General features: G+C 38.1%; 1 protein-coding gene across 2 annotated transcripts in view; it reads left to right on the top strand.

Moving 5' to 3' along the window:
• LOC139963826 (flavin-containing monooxygenase 1-like) overlaps nt 1–20,320 on the top strand; it is a 49,501-nt gene that overhangs the window by 18,975 nt on the left and 10,206 nt on the right. Inside the window, exons 8-10 of one of the 2 annotated variants that reach the window (XR_011791767.1) lie at nt 724–1,040; nt 2,309–2,377; nt 19,663–19,781. Coding sequence is in view for 1 of the 2 variants with exons in the window: in XM_071965010.1 (XP_071821111.1) it covers nt 724–1,029 (306 nt within the window). In the remaining variant the exon portion in view is untranslated. Of the gene's footprint in view, nt 1–723; nt 1,041–2,308; nt 3,370–19,662; nt 19,782–20,320 lie in introns of those variants that run through there. The other variant, XM_071965010.1, reaches the window with a different exon arrangement.

Raw genomic sequence — 20,320 nt, 5'->3', positions numbered from 1 at the left:
TGTGGTTGGATGATTGAGACATGCGAGGTACAGTATATACGTGAACGAGAAGTATTATTATATTATAATATAGTAGAACCGTACAGTATACAGTACGTATAGTGTACGTATCTTGCATGTAGTACGTACGTAATAAATATTACGTACGTACGTAGTATCATTACGTATGTACATAATTATTTTTTCACATGTTCTCTCTAGAGCTTCGTAGCAACGTGAGAAAACTTGTTGTTGTCACGACGCTGAATTACATGTTTACATGTTTACACTTGATGAAATTATACGGAGCCTAATAATGAGCTGTTTTAAACTAACACGATTGAAATAGGGAATAAATTCTTGCAATGAATATTTATCTTGAATTTAAATTTACGATTGCATGGGGCTTAGAACTCTAAATCCATAATTAGATAGGTAATCAATCCATAATGGCGTGAAGTTCAATTCGTAAACCATGGTTTGCGATATAAATTTCACGCCATGCACTTAAAGTGCAAACGAAAATAACGTAAATAAGGTCGCAAGCAAATAAAACATTTGAATAAACAGCATTTTGTGATAGCACGTATAACCGGAGGCAAATGAGATAATGATCAATATGCAAAAAGTTAATCTTTCAAATCGAGGGCTGACGTTCAAGTGAAATGCTAGAGCGTCGAAAATTGAATAAAATAATTATACATTTACCATGCTCTTTCTTTATCTATATGTTTTATTTCGTAGGTCCCTGGCATCCCTTTGACCGATGAATTAACGCAAGATATTGGATGCTATCCAAATTTAGCAAAAATTTTCCTTACCGATCCTTGGTTGGCTGTGATGGTCTTTCTGGCTCCAGTTACACCTCTCACCTACAGAATTCTCGGACCCCACTCGTGGCCAGGGGCTAGAGATGCTGTCTTGGGCTGCTGGGATTCTTTTACCAGCGGAATTGGCGGAAATAAGACGTCCAGGCCTGCATCGTCACATTACAAATACTTGATCGTTGCTCTATTTATTCTTCTGATAGGAGTGCAACTATGGAAGTAGTAGGTGAAATGGTAGGTGGAACATTTTTAGACGGATCTCGAGTATAGGATACTAACATAGTCAGGACTAACTGTTATAGCCTCAAATGGAAAATACCTCATAACAAGTCATGATAAATATTTCTATCGGCTGTTTACCGATCTTTCACAAATACTCATTGTTCTATAATGCAGTGTGGTCACTTTCCTCTGTACGCAGACAATTTAACACCAAAAGTTGTTAGCCCTCAAATTTAAGGAATCGAGGGTTTTAGACTGCCTGTTAATGATTGGTGAATAAACGGTCGAGACCCTAAATTTGGGGACTAACGAACGAGGCTCAGACAGATTTATATGTGGAGATTATCATTACTCAGGTTTTTTTTTTATAAGTTTCCGAGTGCCTCATGAATGATAGGGGTTTGAAAACCTCGTTGGGGCTGCCGAAAATTTGCTTACCGGGCCCCATTTTACCCACGTATATTTCATAAAAATAAATAAATTTGAATTTCATAATATTTCATGTCCTCAAAATTTAGTTTAAAAGCCTTTGAAATATACGACAAATATTTTAAAAGTGACATTGAAAGATTAAAGGAATTCGGACCGCAGAGGTCCAAGAAGATTTAGCAAGGGATTATTAACATTGATCTTCGTCAGAATCATGTAAACTACAACGTGGAACAATGGATCAACATCATGACAATGCAATCCTTTGTTAATACTATCGATAGCCTAAGTGAGTTACAAGTGAAACCTATACTCAGTATTAATAACATTGACAAAAACAATTATTTGTCAGAGAGATTGCAACTGCTGACTGGTCTATAGTGTTCTTAAATGATGATGTAGATATTGCTTACGCCCCCCAAAAATTGGCAAGTTTTCCTTCACAGCTTCAACAGGTCATGTTCGGTCACCAAAGTTAAACCGATAAAACAAACAATCAAAATCAATATGGATTACAACTGCCATCGTTGTTTCTATTAAACATAAATATGAACTCTATAAAACAATACAGGCAAATCATTCATTCATTCTATCATTTGATCGCAAATCTGATTTTTCCAATTATGAAAATTTGCAACAAATGTTATAAGACAGCTGGCCAAAAAAATGCTACTATAGCTATCTCATTGACTTTAACAAGGACGATAGTGCTAAACTGTGGAATTACGGTAATCAACAGTATTCTCAAGTAAACGTGAGCAAACTAATCATGTAAAGCCTTTTGTTTTTAATGATGTTCTCGCAGAGGGTCCGCATACAATTACTAATAATGTTTAATGTTTTTTCTACAGTTGCCAAGTCTTTGTCAGCCAGGCTACCAATGGGAAAAAAAAAAGAAGTTTCAAGTTTTATCTACGAAGGTATACCAAAATGTATTTTGTTTTGTTTCCTATACTACTCATTGCAAAGTACTCATATGTTAGAGTTACCTCATGATCGTAAATCACTCTGTGTTGAATAATTATATCACGTGTTACTTGCACAAATTTTGGTGTTGGGTCCGTTTTAAGGCCATTACTGTTTACTATATATATGAATTTTATAAGTCTTCTCCTACGGCTTCCTTGATTATGTTTTCGCTGATGACGCTACTGTCTTTTATCCAACATAAACATTTAGACAATGCTGTTCAACCTATTAGTATGTGTAAAAGTAAGTTGGCCTGACGTTTCGATCCTAGCAGGATCTTCAGAGGCTAAATGACAAGTACAGTAACAGAAGGGACAAAAACACGCACAGATGAGCACGGTGAACACAATGAGAAAGATGAAAGGGGATTATAAGTAAACAATGGATGGTGAGAAGAAAGCAACAGGGAAAGAGGAGAGGTATGAGATAAACAGTGGAAGGACAAAGAGAGGATTAAAGGAACAGGGTAGGGAATAAACTGGAGAGGGACAAAGACAGAAAAGTGTGGAGAAAAAAGGAGGGGAAGAGAGCTGATCTTCTAAAAGAAAACGTAATTATTATCTTCCCAAGGAATAAGGAATAATGTTCGTATAGTACTGCTTTATTATGAGCATCGAATTAATTTTACCAATCCCAGTTCTGAAAAAAAATCTGTGTTTTTTTTGTCTATAAAACCTTTTTGGTGTTTCTTTGCTCTATTGATTTATTTTTTTAACTTGTAAGGGACCAGACACGAAAAGTTCTGTTATTTCTGGTCCCACTGCCTCATGGTTATATGACTATGTATACTAACAATTGTAAATGATTGTAATTGCTGAAATAAACGGACGAAAGGCAAAGTTGGTACAAAAACAAGCCCTCTTTGATAATTACCAATGAAACTGTATTCTGCTATAACAGTTTTGGCGAGAAGAAGAAATAAATGCTAAGTATTATATCACCATTTTGGGCGATTAATGTGATTTAATTTTGTGGAACTCTGAATGTTAAGACCGTGGTGTTATTATTGACCGCCGTAACTTACATGCCGTATTCAAGGATAGCTGAACAAAAATTATGGGTTCATCTCAATAGGAGGACTAGATGGACCCTGTTATACGTTTGTTCATTTGCGTAAGTTCCACAATGACGAAATCATTGACGGCATTGAAACTGCCCGCAGATGCAACAAGTGACGATGAAAACAGGGAAGATCTCGCTCTTCTCCAACATCTACGTCAAACGTTAAGGGTGATGCTCAACGAATTCCTAACTTTCTCTTAACCACAGGACTCATGCATATTAGTATGGTCGTTACCATGGGCGGGATTACGGGGGGGGGGCAAGAGGGGGCATTTGCCCCCCCACTTTTTCCCAGACCTTAGTTTTTTTTTGTCGTTTTTGCAGACAAATGTGCACAACCCTAATCGAAATTATTCCCCCACAACAGCTCTATCAAAATAGGCCTATTTGATTCGAATCTAAGTCGAATTTGTGATTAACATAGTAGCATGAAGCATGCAGAATAACTGGAGCTAGAGCTAGCACATGGTTCGCAGCACAGGTTACGAATCCTGGAGCTAACAAACTTGCGATTCAATTCTGCATGTGATGAATCCGCGGAATGTGCTACAGTGCTAGCTTCAGGAATTGATTTGAGATTGAGATTTGAATTGAGAAACGATTTACGAAAGCCAAATTTGCATATTGGGTATATCAATAATTAAATTCAATATACTGACACATGACACCCCCCTCCCACCCCCGTGTAATTCAACAATATGCAATGGCAATGCCGATGTAATTTCTTTACTGCTCGAAATCCTGGAATGATGCATGCAAATCGAATAATGTAAATTACAAATTGGCACTAACACAGTAACACATTAACTACATTGTTACAGTATACAGCACTCGGCAGTTTCGGTAGGGCCGATAAAATAATGTGTGGCTTTGAGTTCCGTTTTCGGATCTATTCTCGATGATGAATGAAACACGTTTGGTTTTGCATAAAAGTGGGGGGGGGGAGGGGGGGGGTGGAGGTATGTTCAGCCCTCAATATTTGCCAAGTGCTCCAAGAAGTGGGGGCCGCGGGGAGAATTTCGAAGTGGGTGCTGAACATATTCTTGATCGGTAGAATGCACAATATACTAATAATTTTAGGGGGAAAGAACTGTCTAGATGTGATTTATTGTTACCAGAGGTGTCATATTTGCTGATCTAGGATTTCCTTTTTGCTTAAATTTCGACGCTCCTTGCCAACCGATGATGGCGCCCCGCTTAGATAGTGACGTATAACAAAAGTTGTACATCACCATCTGATCATATGTTATACTCTCAATCCTCTTCAAATTTTTAAACGATAATTAACTATCTAGATACAATTGCAGACATGAGATCCATATTTCAAGGATGGGTTCATGCAGCTTAGAGCACTCGGGAAGTGCCGTTTCCGGCCATCTGGAGGGTTTGTAAAGCCCAAAAATTCTTGTACGCTCCGCGCCAACCGATGGTGGCGCTCCGCTTAGATAGTCTTGATGGCAGGTTTGCCCCCCACTTTCACAACTCAAATCCCGCCCATGCGCATGGGCGGGATTACGGGGGGGGGGGGGGCAAGAGGGGGCATTTGCCCCCCCACTTTTTCCCAGACCTTAGTTTTTTTTGTCGTTTTTGCAGACAAATGTGCACAACCCTAATCGAAATTATTCCCCTACAACAGCTCTATCAAAATAGGCCTATTTGATTCGAATCTAAGTCGAATTTGTGATTAACATAGTAGCATGAAGCATGCAGAATAACTGGAGCTATAGCTAGCACATGGTTCGCAGCACAGGTTACGAATCCTGGAGCTAACAAACTTGCGATTCAATTCTGCATGTGATGAATCCGCGGAATGTGCTACAGTGCTAGCTTCAGGAATTGATTTGAGATTGAGATTTGAATTGAGAAACGATTTACGAAAGCCAAATTTGCATATTGGGTATATCAATAATTAAATTCAATATACTGACACATGACACCCCCCCCCACCCCCGTGTAATTCAACAATATGCAATGGCAATGCCGATGTAATTTCTTTACTGCTCGAAATCCTGGAATGATGCATGCAAATCGAATAATGTAAATTACAAATTGGCACTAACACAGTAACACATTAAATACATTGTTACAGTATACAGCACTCGGCAGTTTCGGTAGGGCCGATAAAATAATGTGTGGCTTTGAGTTCCGTTTTCGGATCTATTCTCGATGATGAATGAAACACGTTTGGTTTTGCATAAAAGTGGGGGGGGAGGGGGGGGGGGTGGAGGTATGTTCAGCCCTCAATATTTGCCAAGTGCTCCAAGAAGTGGGGGCCGCGGGGAGAATTTCGAAGTGGGTGCTGAACATATTCTTGATCGGTAGAATGCACAATATACTAATAATTTTAGGGGGAAAGAACTGTCTAGATGTGATTTATTGTTACCAGAGGTGTCATATTTGCTGATCTAGGATTTCCTTTTTGCTTAAATTTCGACGCTCCTTGCCAACTGATGATGGCGCTCCGCTTAGATAGTGACGTATAACAAAAGTTGTACATCACCATCTGACCATATGTTATACTATCAATCCTCTTCAAATTTTTAAACGATAATTAACTATCTAGATACAATTGCAGACATGAGATCCATATTTCAAGGATGGGTTCATGCAGCTTAGAGCACTCGGGAAGTGCCGTTTCCGGCCATCTGGAGGGTTTGTAAAGCCCAAAAATTCTTGTACGCTCCGCGCCAACCGATGGTGGCGCTCCGCTTAGATAGTCTTGATGGCAGGTTTGCCCCCCCACTTCCACAACTCAAATCCCGCCCATGGTCGTTACGTATTTATCAAATATAACATATTTCTTCACTACAAGTGATGGGAGGGGAGGAGGGAAGGAACTGCAGGTAGATTGTAATAGCATGCTGATATTTTAGGTCTATTATCAGTATTCCTCTATCGCCACTTGTGAGCAACCACCAAATACGATACATTCTACAAGTTCAGCAATTTCTTGACCTCTCGTAGCGAGAACACGATGAGATGCTTGCATCGTAAGCCCATCTTAAAACCACCAAACAAATGTAACGTATATCACAGGATAGTAAATCTGCATGTCATTTAAAGTAACTTCAGTCGTTAATTACAGCAAACAGTGGTTGTGTCCAATATTCAGTCGTTCTATGTGAGAGGGTCAATGTTAAAAACGCTGGGTCTTCACGACACTCGAAAAGTAGTTCCGCGACGGTTGTGTTGAGTGATCAGTCGGGGGGGGGGGGGTGGGTAGAATGCGGAAAAGAATGTTTCTAGGAAATATTCTACAAGAACCTAGCGACAACACGCAGAGACACAATGAGTTGCACACAATAACACAGACAGGCTGGCCAGATTTCCAGCAAGAATCACTACACTTCATACGTGCGTATTGGAGTATCACAGATGAACTGCACGTGACAGATGATATCGTTTACACAGGAATGATAGTGATGGTCCCACCGAACAAACATGCCCAAACAGATCCATGCTTCACATATGGGCATAGTATGGGCATAGTAATGTGTAAGCAAAAGTCGTGAACAAAAGTATGAAAAATCGTAAGAGACTGTCCTGAAAGCAACACCTACCAGAAGTCACAGTATAGGCAGAAATAATGGCACAGTATGCAGAACCAATGTAACCAACCACGTTTCTTGACCTATACCATGGTCCGAGGTAGCGTCAGACCACACAGACTTAATTTGATTAATGATCATATTATAATTATTATTATATTATTATTAATCATCATATGCTAGTTGACGATTCAGTCTTTCTGAACACTGAACTCTTGATTACTCACGTATTTTCATGTTCATGCTATGATTTCTCATAAATCTGGGGAATTGTTAAGATATGCCACTCTTGTGACATATTCCTAGGGTCGTACTCGAGATGGGTACCTTCATATAAATAGTGCCCATCACTTATAAATGTCAATAAATGTCATCGTATAACTTACAGATACTGAAACGTGTATTTTACCGATTCTCCCGCGATTCGATGTCAGAACTCACAACAAACATACACAAACAAACAATTTTTATTTATAATTTTCGCACAACCCCTTCTGCTGACCCCAAGAAAGTTGACCAAAAGTGTTTTCCGAAAAACATGATGGTTATAAACGTCTTACTTTAGCATTCATCTCTCATATATTATACGGAAGTGGCATTTTCATGTTAAAACTGTCAACTGACACCTTATAACCTATCGAAGCATGCTTGAAAAACAAACAAATTACGGTATGTTATGAAATACGTAATCAGTATTGTCGCTCAGTGCCAATAAATCAATTAACAAACATAAACTCGGAAACGGGGTTTAAATATAAGTAGACTTCGTATGAATCGAGTTATATGTGTCATGAAGTACATATTTTCGGTTTTACCCTAGGATCACGCAAGTGACGTTGAACATAGCCATGCCATTATTACTCCGGTCAAACGGTATCTTTCTCGACTTTCTTAACTGATATGCACTAATTATTATCACACAATTATGGTTTAGCAAAGTATTCCCCAACCCATCTTCCAGCTTCCGCTCGCTGTGGAATCTTCTGTTTCACTCGGGAATTTCCAAAATGCCCTCTCTCTTATTAATTTAAATTACCTTCAAATCCTTTCGGGCTGCCCTGGACTCGGATTCGTCTTAAAACTTGGACCAAGCTTGTCTCGGGCTCGGACTTTGACCTACTGGTTTCAACTAACAGCTCTACAAATATACTCTCACACGGACGTTACTCGGAACATTTATTGTTCACTGATATAGTATAGTACTACTGTAGCAGGGTTGATTTATCACCCCCTATAAATATTAACTATTTAAGAATTTGTTATTAGATGGCGCGCGACAATAATAAATTTGTTGCTGTATAACACCTAAAAACGAATATATACGTTATCGGCCACTCCTATTTCACAGGTAGGTTGATGAATATTTATGGTAATTTAACAAACAATAAAGTAATCATTAAATGTCAAACATGTTACTATCCCAGCTAATTGTAAATCAGAGTCAAGTACTCTCAACTGTAGTATATATCAGGATACAAGTAAATCGTCGCTATTACTATCAGCAGACCTAATGTTATAAATGTGCATGTTAGTATAGTTCAGGAGGCGACGATTGCCTGCACTTGAAGCCACTAAAACGTTGTATTGTTTGTTATATTTCATTATTAATTCAGCCTTTTCATTAGTTCTCCTTATGATAATCCAGTGCTAGGGTGCTTCAAGGTTAATTTATGACATGTGTGACTACTGACTTACCTGGATGCAAAATTGCGTGTTTAACCAGAAATTTTGCAACCGCTATAAAAGTCGATTCAAAAGGTTGTGGATGAACATGGACGTACGTACGGTTGAGCGCCGGTTGCTATACATTGTTCTGCACATGCGCAGTCGGTATTAACTAGGGGAACCCCCTTGTTATTGTCTACGTAGGGATGCCTCATTCAGGGACCGTCTGAACAGTTGTGTCATTAGTTTGTATTGTTTTGGGCTCATTTTACTAACGGATTTAGGGTAAAGTGTAATTTATATTAAGAAGTTTTACCATTGTTTTTCTATTATTTTCTTTCCACTGTGATTATATGCGAAATGGAGACCGAGATAAAAATGAGTTAGAATAATCAATTTGTTGCTGTATAACACCTAAAGACGAATCTATACGTTATCGCTCTTTCCTACTTGACAGGATCCTGACCACCCTGTTACACCACGCTAATAAAGTTACTTTATATAGAAAAGAGAATTTTACCCTACGTTAGTTTCCCGCAAAAGAGTACTTTGGATTAAGACCTGCTACTTCAAATCTCATGTACTATAGACAATATAGACAATTTACGAGAAATTTCGTCCAAACGATGAGATCGATTTAATTCTTACGAAATCTAAGGGCGCAGTCAAACACAAATTTCACTGCTGCACAGAAAGCGGGTCTTCGTATATTTACTAGTTTTTAAAAAAGACCAAACTGAGAGTCCAAACTGCAGTAAGAGTGATGCACATGGGACGACATGCAATGTTAAGATGTGTATGGGGCGCCTAGTGTGACATAAGTCCTGAAATTCGAAATGAGAGCCACGAGAAACCGACATATGTCAATTTAATGGGACATAAATGACACACTAGGCGCACCATACACGTGAAAGTCATGTCTTAAAAGAACAGGTTAACCGCGCGGTCTCTTATACACACTTCAACATTTTAATAAGCAGACAATGACGGTATCTAACTTCATTATGTCACTGCAGTAAACTTAATATAGGCCTATTCAAACATACACACTGGAATCTTGATTATGTTACAAGACAACGGAATTCGGTGTTTGCCATCGAAAAACACCACATGACTAGTAAAGTTCATTAGTATATATGTTTCCAACTCATTACGTTTTCAATTATATATATATATATATTCATTTGCCTTTGTCGTTTAACTCTATTTCATTAACAAAAGTCTGTTTAAAGTATCTCTTTCGAGATCCGGCTTTAGGAATCACAAATGACTTCGAGTTGGTTAGAATCATGTTTGATCTCTAGAGAAAGGCAAAATATGTTACCAAAAACAGATATCTCGAATTGAATTCGAGATATCCAGAAAAGAATTCGAGATATCCAGAAAAGAATTCGAGATATCCAGAAAAGAATTCGAGATATCAAGAATTCGAATTAGAGATATCCAAAATCAATTAGATATATCAAGAATTCGAATTAGAGATATCCAAAATTCAATTAGAGATATCAAGAATTCGAATTAGAGATATCAGAAATTGAATTAGAGATGTCAAGAATTCGAATTAGAGATATCAGAAATTGAATTAGAGATATCAAGAATTCGAATTAGAGATATCCAAAATTGAATGACAAAATCAACAGCATTTCTCACCCGATTCTCATGGCTTTATCAGCTAAAACTGGTAAAGGTGAGTATCCCGTTAATAAATTAATACTGATGTGTATTATAACTTCTTAACATGTGTTACAATTATGACCAGTTGCTACTGAGAAGGACTTACAAACGAAAAAAATAAAAAATAAAATTAACACACACTCCTTTGCATAATGATTGACTGGACTAACCAGACTACTCTAAAGGTTTCTCCAATAATTTCTGCTTTTCCATATTCGTTTTAAAATGGTATTACTGTGTGAGGGGTAATGATGAGATAAACTACGACTACTCAGTGCTCAGATTGCAAATTATTATTTTTTTTGCCGCGAACAGCTAGGTTTTGTTAACCATTCAAGCCTACTTTTCACAATGGATAAAAACGCCGCAGGTCCCAAGGGCAGAAAAATAAACCACTTGTTTATGAAAACAATTTTTTTATTGTTGGCATATTGCTCAATCGCTGTAGTAATATAACAAGTAATGGTGAAGTGGGGTGGGTTGAGGGAGGGGGATTGCCGGCTTTCTCCAAGGAAAGGACTACATCTATATAAATAAACAATACATAATATGTGATGCAAGGCCGTCTGTGTGATTTCCGTTATACCCTATTTCTGGAATAATTAGAAATATGAAAAGCTACATATAGGATAACATTGTGTGCAACTTCAGACCTAAATGTGAACGAAACCAGTAAGACTGTAAGACTATTGTAAATTAATCGTAAACTAGGAAGAAGGAGAAAAATGGAAGGACCACGAAGGGTTCTAAATCTATTGCTCTTCAGCATTCTCAGTATACGTTATATTAATATTATAATTACTTCATAATTACTCTTACGACTGCTAATTATAATAAAAAATATTTATATAAACACGAGAAATGTGATATCAAAACTAATTACATCTGTGTTTCATTTGCAGTCCAGCCATTATGTTCATTTATACATAACTTGTAAATTTCAAAAAGTGACGAAAGTCTAGCCAAAAAAAAAGTGTAGGAATAAAGGAACTCTATTTTTGTATGGAATAAACTGCTGGATATTATGGAATGTCACAATTAAATGTCTGTGGGTGGTCTCGAAAGTCACTTAGCTGCTTCTTCACTCGTTCAGTTTCCTTATAAAGAACTAGGAGAAACTAGAATGTTCATAACTGATATCAGAGTCAAGAAAATAACAGCAAAATTTTGTGTATATATTCATAAGCTGGGACAAAAACAGAAAGAGCGTGAACCTGTTTTAACATTAACCAAGATGCTGCGTTCACTTGTGTTATTTTTATCTTTATGTGGTAAGTAAACATTCCATGTCTTTCTATTGCGTTAATCTTGAAAGAATACGGGAACAATTTTAGGTCAGTCCTGAAATGTTAAGCCTGGTTTGCCTTGTGGATTATTGCTAAGAACTGTTTAAGGGAAATGGCAGACAAATTAAGATCCAATGAGACGGTGGAACACACTGAAAATAAGCAGAGGTTAGAAATATAATAAGCTTGTATATAAACTTGTACTTACCGGTGACAATTCATATTTTGTTTATTTATGGAAATATTTTTGAGATTTTTGTACTAAACGAACTTTGCGATGCTAAAATCCTATCATCGTGTCTTTCATAACATGCTGCCTTTTTGTGATAATGAATGAGAATACATCGCAATTTTAAGGAAGCTACGGTTAATGAAAAATAAATACATTGTTCTACTAAACTAAAATAAATACAACGACAACGAATTTCGTAGAATCGAATGAACTCGATGACATGCCAATTAATACAAATTTGTAGCGCTGCATATTTTCCGGGAAGTACTCAACAATAAGAGTACAATAACTGATTATAATTCTGCTTCAGGAATAGTACGGTAACTTACAAATGACTACATCAAAACAGTTTCAAATTAGATTTAGATTTAAGCAAAATAATATATTGTAACAAATGCTGTGGAGCGGGCATGCTGTCCACAGTACTTTAAATCTTAGTGAGTCTTAGTAAACCAACTGTTCATGGACCAGAAAGCTTACATCATTGTATTGCATTAAATAACTAAAGATGGTAAAGTGTACACATTGGGTTCTTGTCACTGCGGCGATCATCGGGCTACGGAAGCTTAAACGTGCCATCAACATAAGAAAACTTTGCCCCATAAATTCAACATTTTTCAGTAGATTGTTTAGATTACAAGATAATAGCTTGAAAAAAATCAGAAAAATGTTGCTCAGTTAAGCAACTGAGCAATTGAACATTTTTCTGCAAAATGTTCAATTGTTCACTTTCTTCCAATTGAGTAATTGAACAATTTTCTGCAAAATGTTGAATTGACAACTTATCATATCTCGTCAATGCAACATTTTTCTGCACATTTTTTAATAGTTCACTTCATTCCACCTGAGCAATTGAACCAGACCGATATATATGGCTGTCTCTTGACCAGTAGTGAGTGACCTTTGAGTGCCTTGTAGATTATATCGCTGGCGAGACATTCCCCGGACAGCAGGCAGTCGCTCTTTTTTCTACAATTGCAAGCTATTTCCCCGGTCTTTGGGTTTGCTATCGATATGATCTTGTTGTAGTGAAGTGAAATTTTGTTGTGTGCACCCGTTGTATTTGCATGTATTATGTAATAGTTCGTAATAGCCAGTTTGTAGCGTTAGTTGTTTCCACGTGTGTTTGTTCAGTTCTGTACACGGTGTTGTATGGCGAACATCGTCCCTGCAGATCTCCGGGGCTCGCCTCGTAAACCCCTTACTATTTTGGTCATATTTTGGTTAATCTTGGGTCGTCAATAGCCCAGATTTACCTGTATCTTTACTTTCTGGAGTCCGTGAGGAGATGTCACCCTTCTCAGAGGCAGGATGCCTCAGGTTTTTGAATGGTTTGGCTTCTGGCTCGAAGTCATTGGTTTCCAAGATGGCGGACCTACTACAGTAGGAAGCAGGACACTTCGCCCAACAACCATTTCGCCCAACTGCCATTTCGCCCAACCTTACCATTTCGCCCAACCAGCCTGGTCATTTCGCCCAACCAGCCTGGTCATTTCGCCCAACCAGCCTGGTCATTTCGCCCAACCAGCTTGGTCATTTCGCCCAACCAGTCTGGTCATTTCGCCCAACCTTGATTAAATATGATATTTCAAAAGGAAACGTTCGGGAATTTTTAACGTTACAGGATACGAACCGAATATTAAGGAAACTTGAGGATTGATCAGTGTGTTAGGGGTTAGGTTTGATAGTAAACGTTCGAATATTAAGGAATATTAAGGAAACTTGAAGTCCTTTACTTTGTATAACTTTAGTAAGGAAACGTTCGGGAATTTTTAACGTTACAGGATACGAACCGAATATTAAGGAATCTTGAGGATGGATCAGTGTTTTAGGGGTTAGGTTTGATATAGTAAACGTTCGGGAATTGTTAACGGTACGGGATACGAACCGAGTATTAAGGAAACTTGAAGTCGTGGTTAAATTGATTACATATGTGATTACATATGTGGTTACATTGATAAAGTGGTTACATTGATTAAATATAGTAATTCAATATTACGGACGGGTTTTATATATTTTTTTTTTCAATTTAATAAGGAAACGTTCGGGAATTGATAGTCAGTAGGATGGATCAGTGTTTTAGGGGTTAGGTTTGATAGGTTTTTATGAAGACCGATTCCCCTGTGTTTGTATAATAATATAACTCCCATTGTATGCGTAAACGCCTAAAGTAGTGTAATCCTCCCATTATACCCGAAATAACTGCTCAGACTCCGATCGATATCGAGCGGACCTCACTTTTTTATTTACCTATTACGAAGTAACCTAACCCAAAATAAATCAAATTGAACTAGTGAAATAGGAAAAGTAATATTATTCTGACTGAATATTAGTAAAAATAAGGTTGGGCGAAATGACCAACACGGTTGGGCGAAATGACCATGCTGGTTGGGCGAAATGACTATGATGGTTGGGCGAAATGACCATGCTGGTTGGGCGAAATGACCAGGCTGGTTGGGCGAAATGACCAGGCTGGTTGGGCGAAATGGCAGTTGGGCGAAATGGTTGTTGGGCGAAGTGACTAGAAAGCCTACAGTATATAGCTGGCTAGCGTCAATGGAGAGCTTCCTGTACCGCGAGCGTAGAGTCTTCTTCTTCTTCCTTATCGCGAGCGAGTTGACTTCAGTGTAGTAAGAGTTAAGTCATAAATATTAAATGCCGTACGTACCCTTATTATTATTTAATTGAGTTGTGGTTTTGTAATTGTTGCCCCTCTGGCTAGGTTGTACTTCACTGTGTAAAGTACGTATGTTAGGTTGTATTTGGACCTTGGTCCTATGGGTTTATAGCGTGTGTTGTGTACACTGTGTAGATCAGTGGTTGTGTATTGTTAAGCAAGTGTGTTTTATTGCGTACTTTTATACTGTGGTGTTACAGTACTGGCATATATTGAGTTTAGTATACTCTAGAGTGACAGTACCGGTTAGGTTGAGTTTATATACAGAGAGTTATTAACAGTTACGTGTAGTATACAGAAAGTAATTGAAGTGTAGTGTATTGTACTGTATTGACAGTTCAGTTGAGTAAGATGATTGTTGTACCTGTATTTGAGTATTGTACTGCTCGCAGTGTAAAGGGCGTATACGTATTTGTATTTTGTATTTTGAACATTATTATTACTGTTGGTCACTATAGAGTTGTCTCAGAGCTTATCCTTCTAATCTTAGCCTTTGTGGATAGCTATGGAGTGCCAAGTCTCTTGAGAGTTTGTGGGTTCAGGAGGTAGAAAATCCTGCTGTCTAGGAACAGTACGGTGGAAAGGCCTATAATGAGTTGCAGCGGCATGTTGCCCTAGGCTGGCCATTACGAAGGTGTTAAATTCCTCGCCTGTTGGCAAACGTTTATTATTATTTATGCAGATTATTTCATAATGTTCATTTTACATTGTTTATTTTACACTTCGTGCAGTTATTGCGAGATTTGTATTTCGTAGCTTGAGTATTTATGGTACAGAGCATATTTCACAGAACGAGTATAGGTTTTCCCCCAGTTTATTAAGAAAGTAAAGAGTCCTTTAAGCCATTTGAGTCTATTGAGCCATTGTATATTGTTCATTTGTATATTTTCATTATCCTTGTAGAGTTTGTAATAAAAAGTCAGCCGTTGTTTCAACGCAAGAACACTCTTGCCTCCTCATTGATCACTTATGAGTTCGAAGCGTAGGACCCCAAATCCGGTAATTTCCCCCGCCATCCGCGGTTCGCTTCATTGTTATTGCGGGCTTTTATAATTATTCTCATATTCCTCATACAGCTATAGCCAATTTTGATGTTGCTCTTGTTAAATATCTTGTGTAGGACATGGTCACTAGGGAAATGCTTTTTTACGAGTTTCAGAAACTGCGCACCCACCTTGGTTTTAACGCGTCTGCTATATGGTGGAGTGTACCATATTATTTTTCTGGCTCTGTTCTTTTTCTGGGTATGGTTGCTGCTCTTCGCTGTATGTTCAATTTCCTCCTTGTACCCAGCTTTCCGGAGGGCTGCGTTGTAGACGGGTGCTGCTTCTTTGAAAATATCATGGCTTGACGATAGGGTAGAGGTTCTTTTACCGATGGCTTGTGGCAATCCCTATGTGATATGTGCATGGAGGATGGTTTTGTATATAATTGCAAATATATATATATATATATATATATATATATATATATATATATATATAGATATATATATATATATATATATATATATATATATATATATAGATATATATATAGTAAAGTAAAGTAAAATTATATTGATATCAATCATAAAATGAAGACATAATAAAATGGAATCCGCAGCTTAAAAATATGCAATATATGTATATATACAAAAATATGATAACAATTTCATCTAGTTATGTGACAATTCAAAAGCTTTATACTCCTCGGTAAAAAAGAATGTCTAAAGCGTTCAGTACGCATACGAGGTAGGGTATACAACTACGTGGAATGGTGTAAAACTTATGGAGAGGATGGTCAGGATCAGTCAAAATCCTTCTTACATACTGAAGTACAATATCTTCAATGTACTGATCATCTACAGAATAAAACTTTCTAAAATGTCTGTTAATCAAATTGAGTTGTGTCTTGAAACAGGAAGAGAGCCACACAGGAGCACAATAGACCATGAGGGAAAGCACCATGGAACGGAAGAGCCAAAGCTGTTTTTCATATTCTAGACCAAATCCTCCCAACCTATAAATACAATATAACCGTTGCTTTATTTTCACAAGTGTAGAGCCTATATGAGAGTCCCAAGTGAGAGAATGATTAAAAATGAGTCCTAAATATTTAAAATCTGACACAACCTCAACCTCACTATCATTAATTATAACTGGATCATGCATCTGAACTGAACGGAAATCAACAATTAATTCCTTGGTCTTGGAGCTGTTAATAAAAAGGTAATTGGTTTCACACCACGCTACAGTCTCCGCAATAGCTGTGTGGTAATTGACAATGCTCTGTGGATATTTATCATTACACAAACCAACAATAGCCGTATCATCTGCATATTTTATAATGTAAACATTTTCATAAAGTGTGGACAAGGAATCAGTATAAACGGCAAACAGCAATGGTGATAAACAACACCCTTGTGGGACACCAGTATTAGTGACAATATCTTCACTGCTGATCCCATCACAGTATACATATTGAGTTCTGTTGAATAAAAAGTGATACAGCAATGGAATGATGTTCTTGTTTACATGAGCATCTAACGTACGAAGTAAGTTCGAATTGCTAAGAGTGTTAAATGCGGAGCTAAAGTCCATAAAACAAACCCTGGCAAAATTACCGACAGTGTCCACATGTTGGCGTAGAACTGTATCCAACAGCAAACACGCATCCACAGTTGATCTTCCACTGCGGTATGCGAACTGATACATGTCCAATGATGGAATACATTCTATGATTTCAGTGCGAATAAGCTTCTCGAAACATTTCATAATGACACTAGTCAAAGCAATGGGCCGATAGTCCTTCTTTTCCACTGGGTGAGGCACTTTCATCAATGGGATAATCTTACTTCGTTTCCAGTCATTAGGAATGTATCCACTTTTATAACATTGAGTGAAGAGCTTATAAAAAATTTCGGCAAGTTCAAGATGACAATGTTTCAGTAGCCAGCCGGGGACACCATCGGCACCGCATGATTTGGAAGGTCTACTTGCCTTGAGTACAGCAATGACGTCAGAGAGCGAAAAGGGAGGCTCCCGTTCTTCATCGACATCGGGTGGGTTGAAATCGTGATCTGTTCTTTCAAAACGACAGAAGAATCTATTCAAATCATTCGCCTCCACATTCGCATAATCAGGTTCATGGTTTTCAGACCCCTCCACATTTCTCTCGGATTAGTAGTCGCTTTCGACATCACCCGGTCTTTGTACTGATGCTTAGCGGAGCGGATTTCTGATTTAATACTAGCGTTAATAGTTCTTAGTTCATTGTGATTCCCCTCAATTGATGTTTCTCTTTCAGCAGGCACTTAATCTGATTATTCATCCATGGGTGATTATTGGGATCCACTCGAAACTCCTTAACCGGTATCGTGGTGTCAATACAGAATCTCAGATAGCATGATATGATTGTCACTGTTTGATCAATGTTCCCAGGTTCGATCATAGCCTCCCATTCTGTTGTATCCAGCGTATGACGTAGTCTTTCCATGGCAACGGTATCCTCGTACATAGGCCTAATTTCGGATGAAACTTTGTCTCCATCTAAGCCTAATTTCCTGTGCTTTTTACTTACCAGATACCCCGAAGGCATCTTTATTCTTACCTTTTATTATTATATTTATATGAAAGCCCTGCCTACTTTTTCAAACGCTGTTTCAAGTCTGTTGGGTGTTGGGTTATTGTTTTAGAATTGTTGTACTCAGTACAACATTGGCTGGAATTGGGTTTTAAATTATATACTTCGTTTTCGATTATAATTATAAATAACACAACTAGCTCGATGCAGACATTAATACCCAATGAGCCCTGATCATGATGTCCGTATTCCGTATCACGTGAAAATATGTACATTGTCTTGTTCAGTCTTTGCATGAGTTTTTATTTCCCAGTAAAACCCTTTCCAAAGAGGTATAGCCTTTTTCTGTGCATCAGTATAGCGGGGGCCCCCTTTTGGTCGGGCCACCTGATCATCACGGTCCGAGCCCATAGGAGTTACGCTACTTTGCCCACATTCTTTTCATTTTGAAAGACACAGTTTAGGGAAGATCTTGGGATTTTCATCCCTAGATATCGCTAGATATTGCTAGATATCCATACAGTACAGTGCCCTTGGGATTTCTTGGATATTTCGTGCCTGATCTTGGGAAATTGCAAAGTCGGAAGTGGTCACACCCCATGTAAGTGTGTGGTGTGTCGCCGGATTTTCTCAAGGTCTTGGTACTATGGGCGAAGGTCATTAATTAAGTTTCGTAACTCATCGGGAAGCGGTTAGAGGGGTGGGGCGAAGGGTTGTGGGCCCGCGTTTTCATGCAGATGGGAACAATCTCAAGAAGTGACGTGTGCGTTATGTACCCCGACGACTCGGTCGAGTTCGAGACTAGCCACAGTTGGTTTCATAGCACAATTGTACAATTTAAGGCGTCCATACACACACACGCGTTATGATATATCATATATATATATATATATATATATATATATATATAATATATTTATATATTTATATATCTACATTAGTGAGAGAGGAAAAATGGAAACGTCAAAAATGGAGATGTCGGTGTAAGGGGTGGGGTGAGACGCATACCCCCTCCGTAATCCTCGATTCGTCACTGGCTACCCTGTGTATATAATAGTGATCAGCGCTGTAATTATGACTGTTCTTCTTCTCTTCCCGTTGTCTTGGGGTTTATCTTCTACTCCCTCCTTTGCTCCTTTTTCTCTCTTTCGTCTTTCACTCTTCCCTTCCTCCGCTTCCCCCCTCCCCTTTTCCCCCCTTTTTTCTTCTCTTTTTTCCTCTCCTCTTTTTCTTACCCGGAGGGCGCGTGCCCCCAACGCCCCCCTGGATACGCGCCTGCTGTCGTGTCCTAATTATCCCCCTATGTGAAATCCATCTCACCTGTTCGGTTTATACACGGAGATTCATTTTAAAGTAATATCGTTTCTCATCCCGCAGAATAATGAATTAGCTGGTACATCGTCGTCGCAAAACGTTTATTCAATTATTGTTATTTGCTTCGAGTGGAGGGCGATTACAATAAATGGTAGTTCATTGGAGTTCGTTGCAGTGATGCAAATAATGTTTGCTTTATATACTTTCTCGACAGCTGTTGTTAGCGTCTTTCTTAGGAATACGGCTGAGTCGACACCAATGAAGAGGACCTCTGGCAATAATTTCTGCAATCGTGAATTGATATACCAATATATTACAGCAATAAAACGTCAGGTAAGCTTTGTTTTTCACATTTAATACATATATTAATACATATTTAATGCATTTATTATGCACTTACTATGCTTATACTATTATTGACGTGTGAATTTTTTCGATGTATTTTAGTTGGCGTAGCAACCAGTCATATCCTGAACGCATACCGTGGACGGTCAATGTCACTGCACAATTTGCTGTGGTACATACGTAAATGCAAAAACAGCATTTGAAATCTCATTGAAAAAAATGCTCACCTTTAACCTCCAGTGGCTGATCTATAATCTCATTTCTCTGTGTTATAGACTGATTCATACAATCATGAATGCAACACTGTAACAGTATTAGGCCATACTCTATATTTTAAAGTGACATAACAGATATTATTTCCAGTGCAATCGACCAGATTACTGTATTCGCTGATTTGGAAATTACGCCAAAAAGAAAATGAAATGAAATTTCTGATAAAAAAGTTCGTACGTTTCAAAAATCTTTCCCTTAATTTGTTCTTTTCTGTGAATGTTGATCAAAAGTGGTATGTATCAACTTTAAAGTTG

This window comes from Apostichopus japonicus, chromosome 22 (genome assembly GCF_037975245.1).
Source record: "Apostichopus japonicus isolate 1M-3 chromosome 22, ASM3797524v1, whole genome shotgun sequence".
Lineage (NCBI taxonomy): Eukaryota > Metazoa > Echinodermata > Holothuroidea > Aspidochirotida > Stichopodidae > Apostichopus > Apostichopus japonicus.
This window is presented reverse-complemented; position numbering and strand designations above follow the sequence as displayed.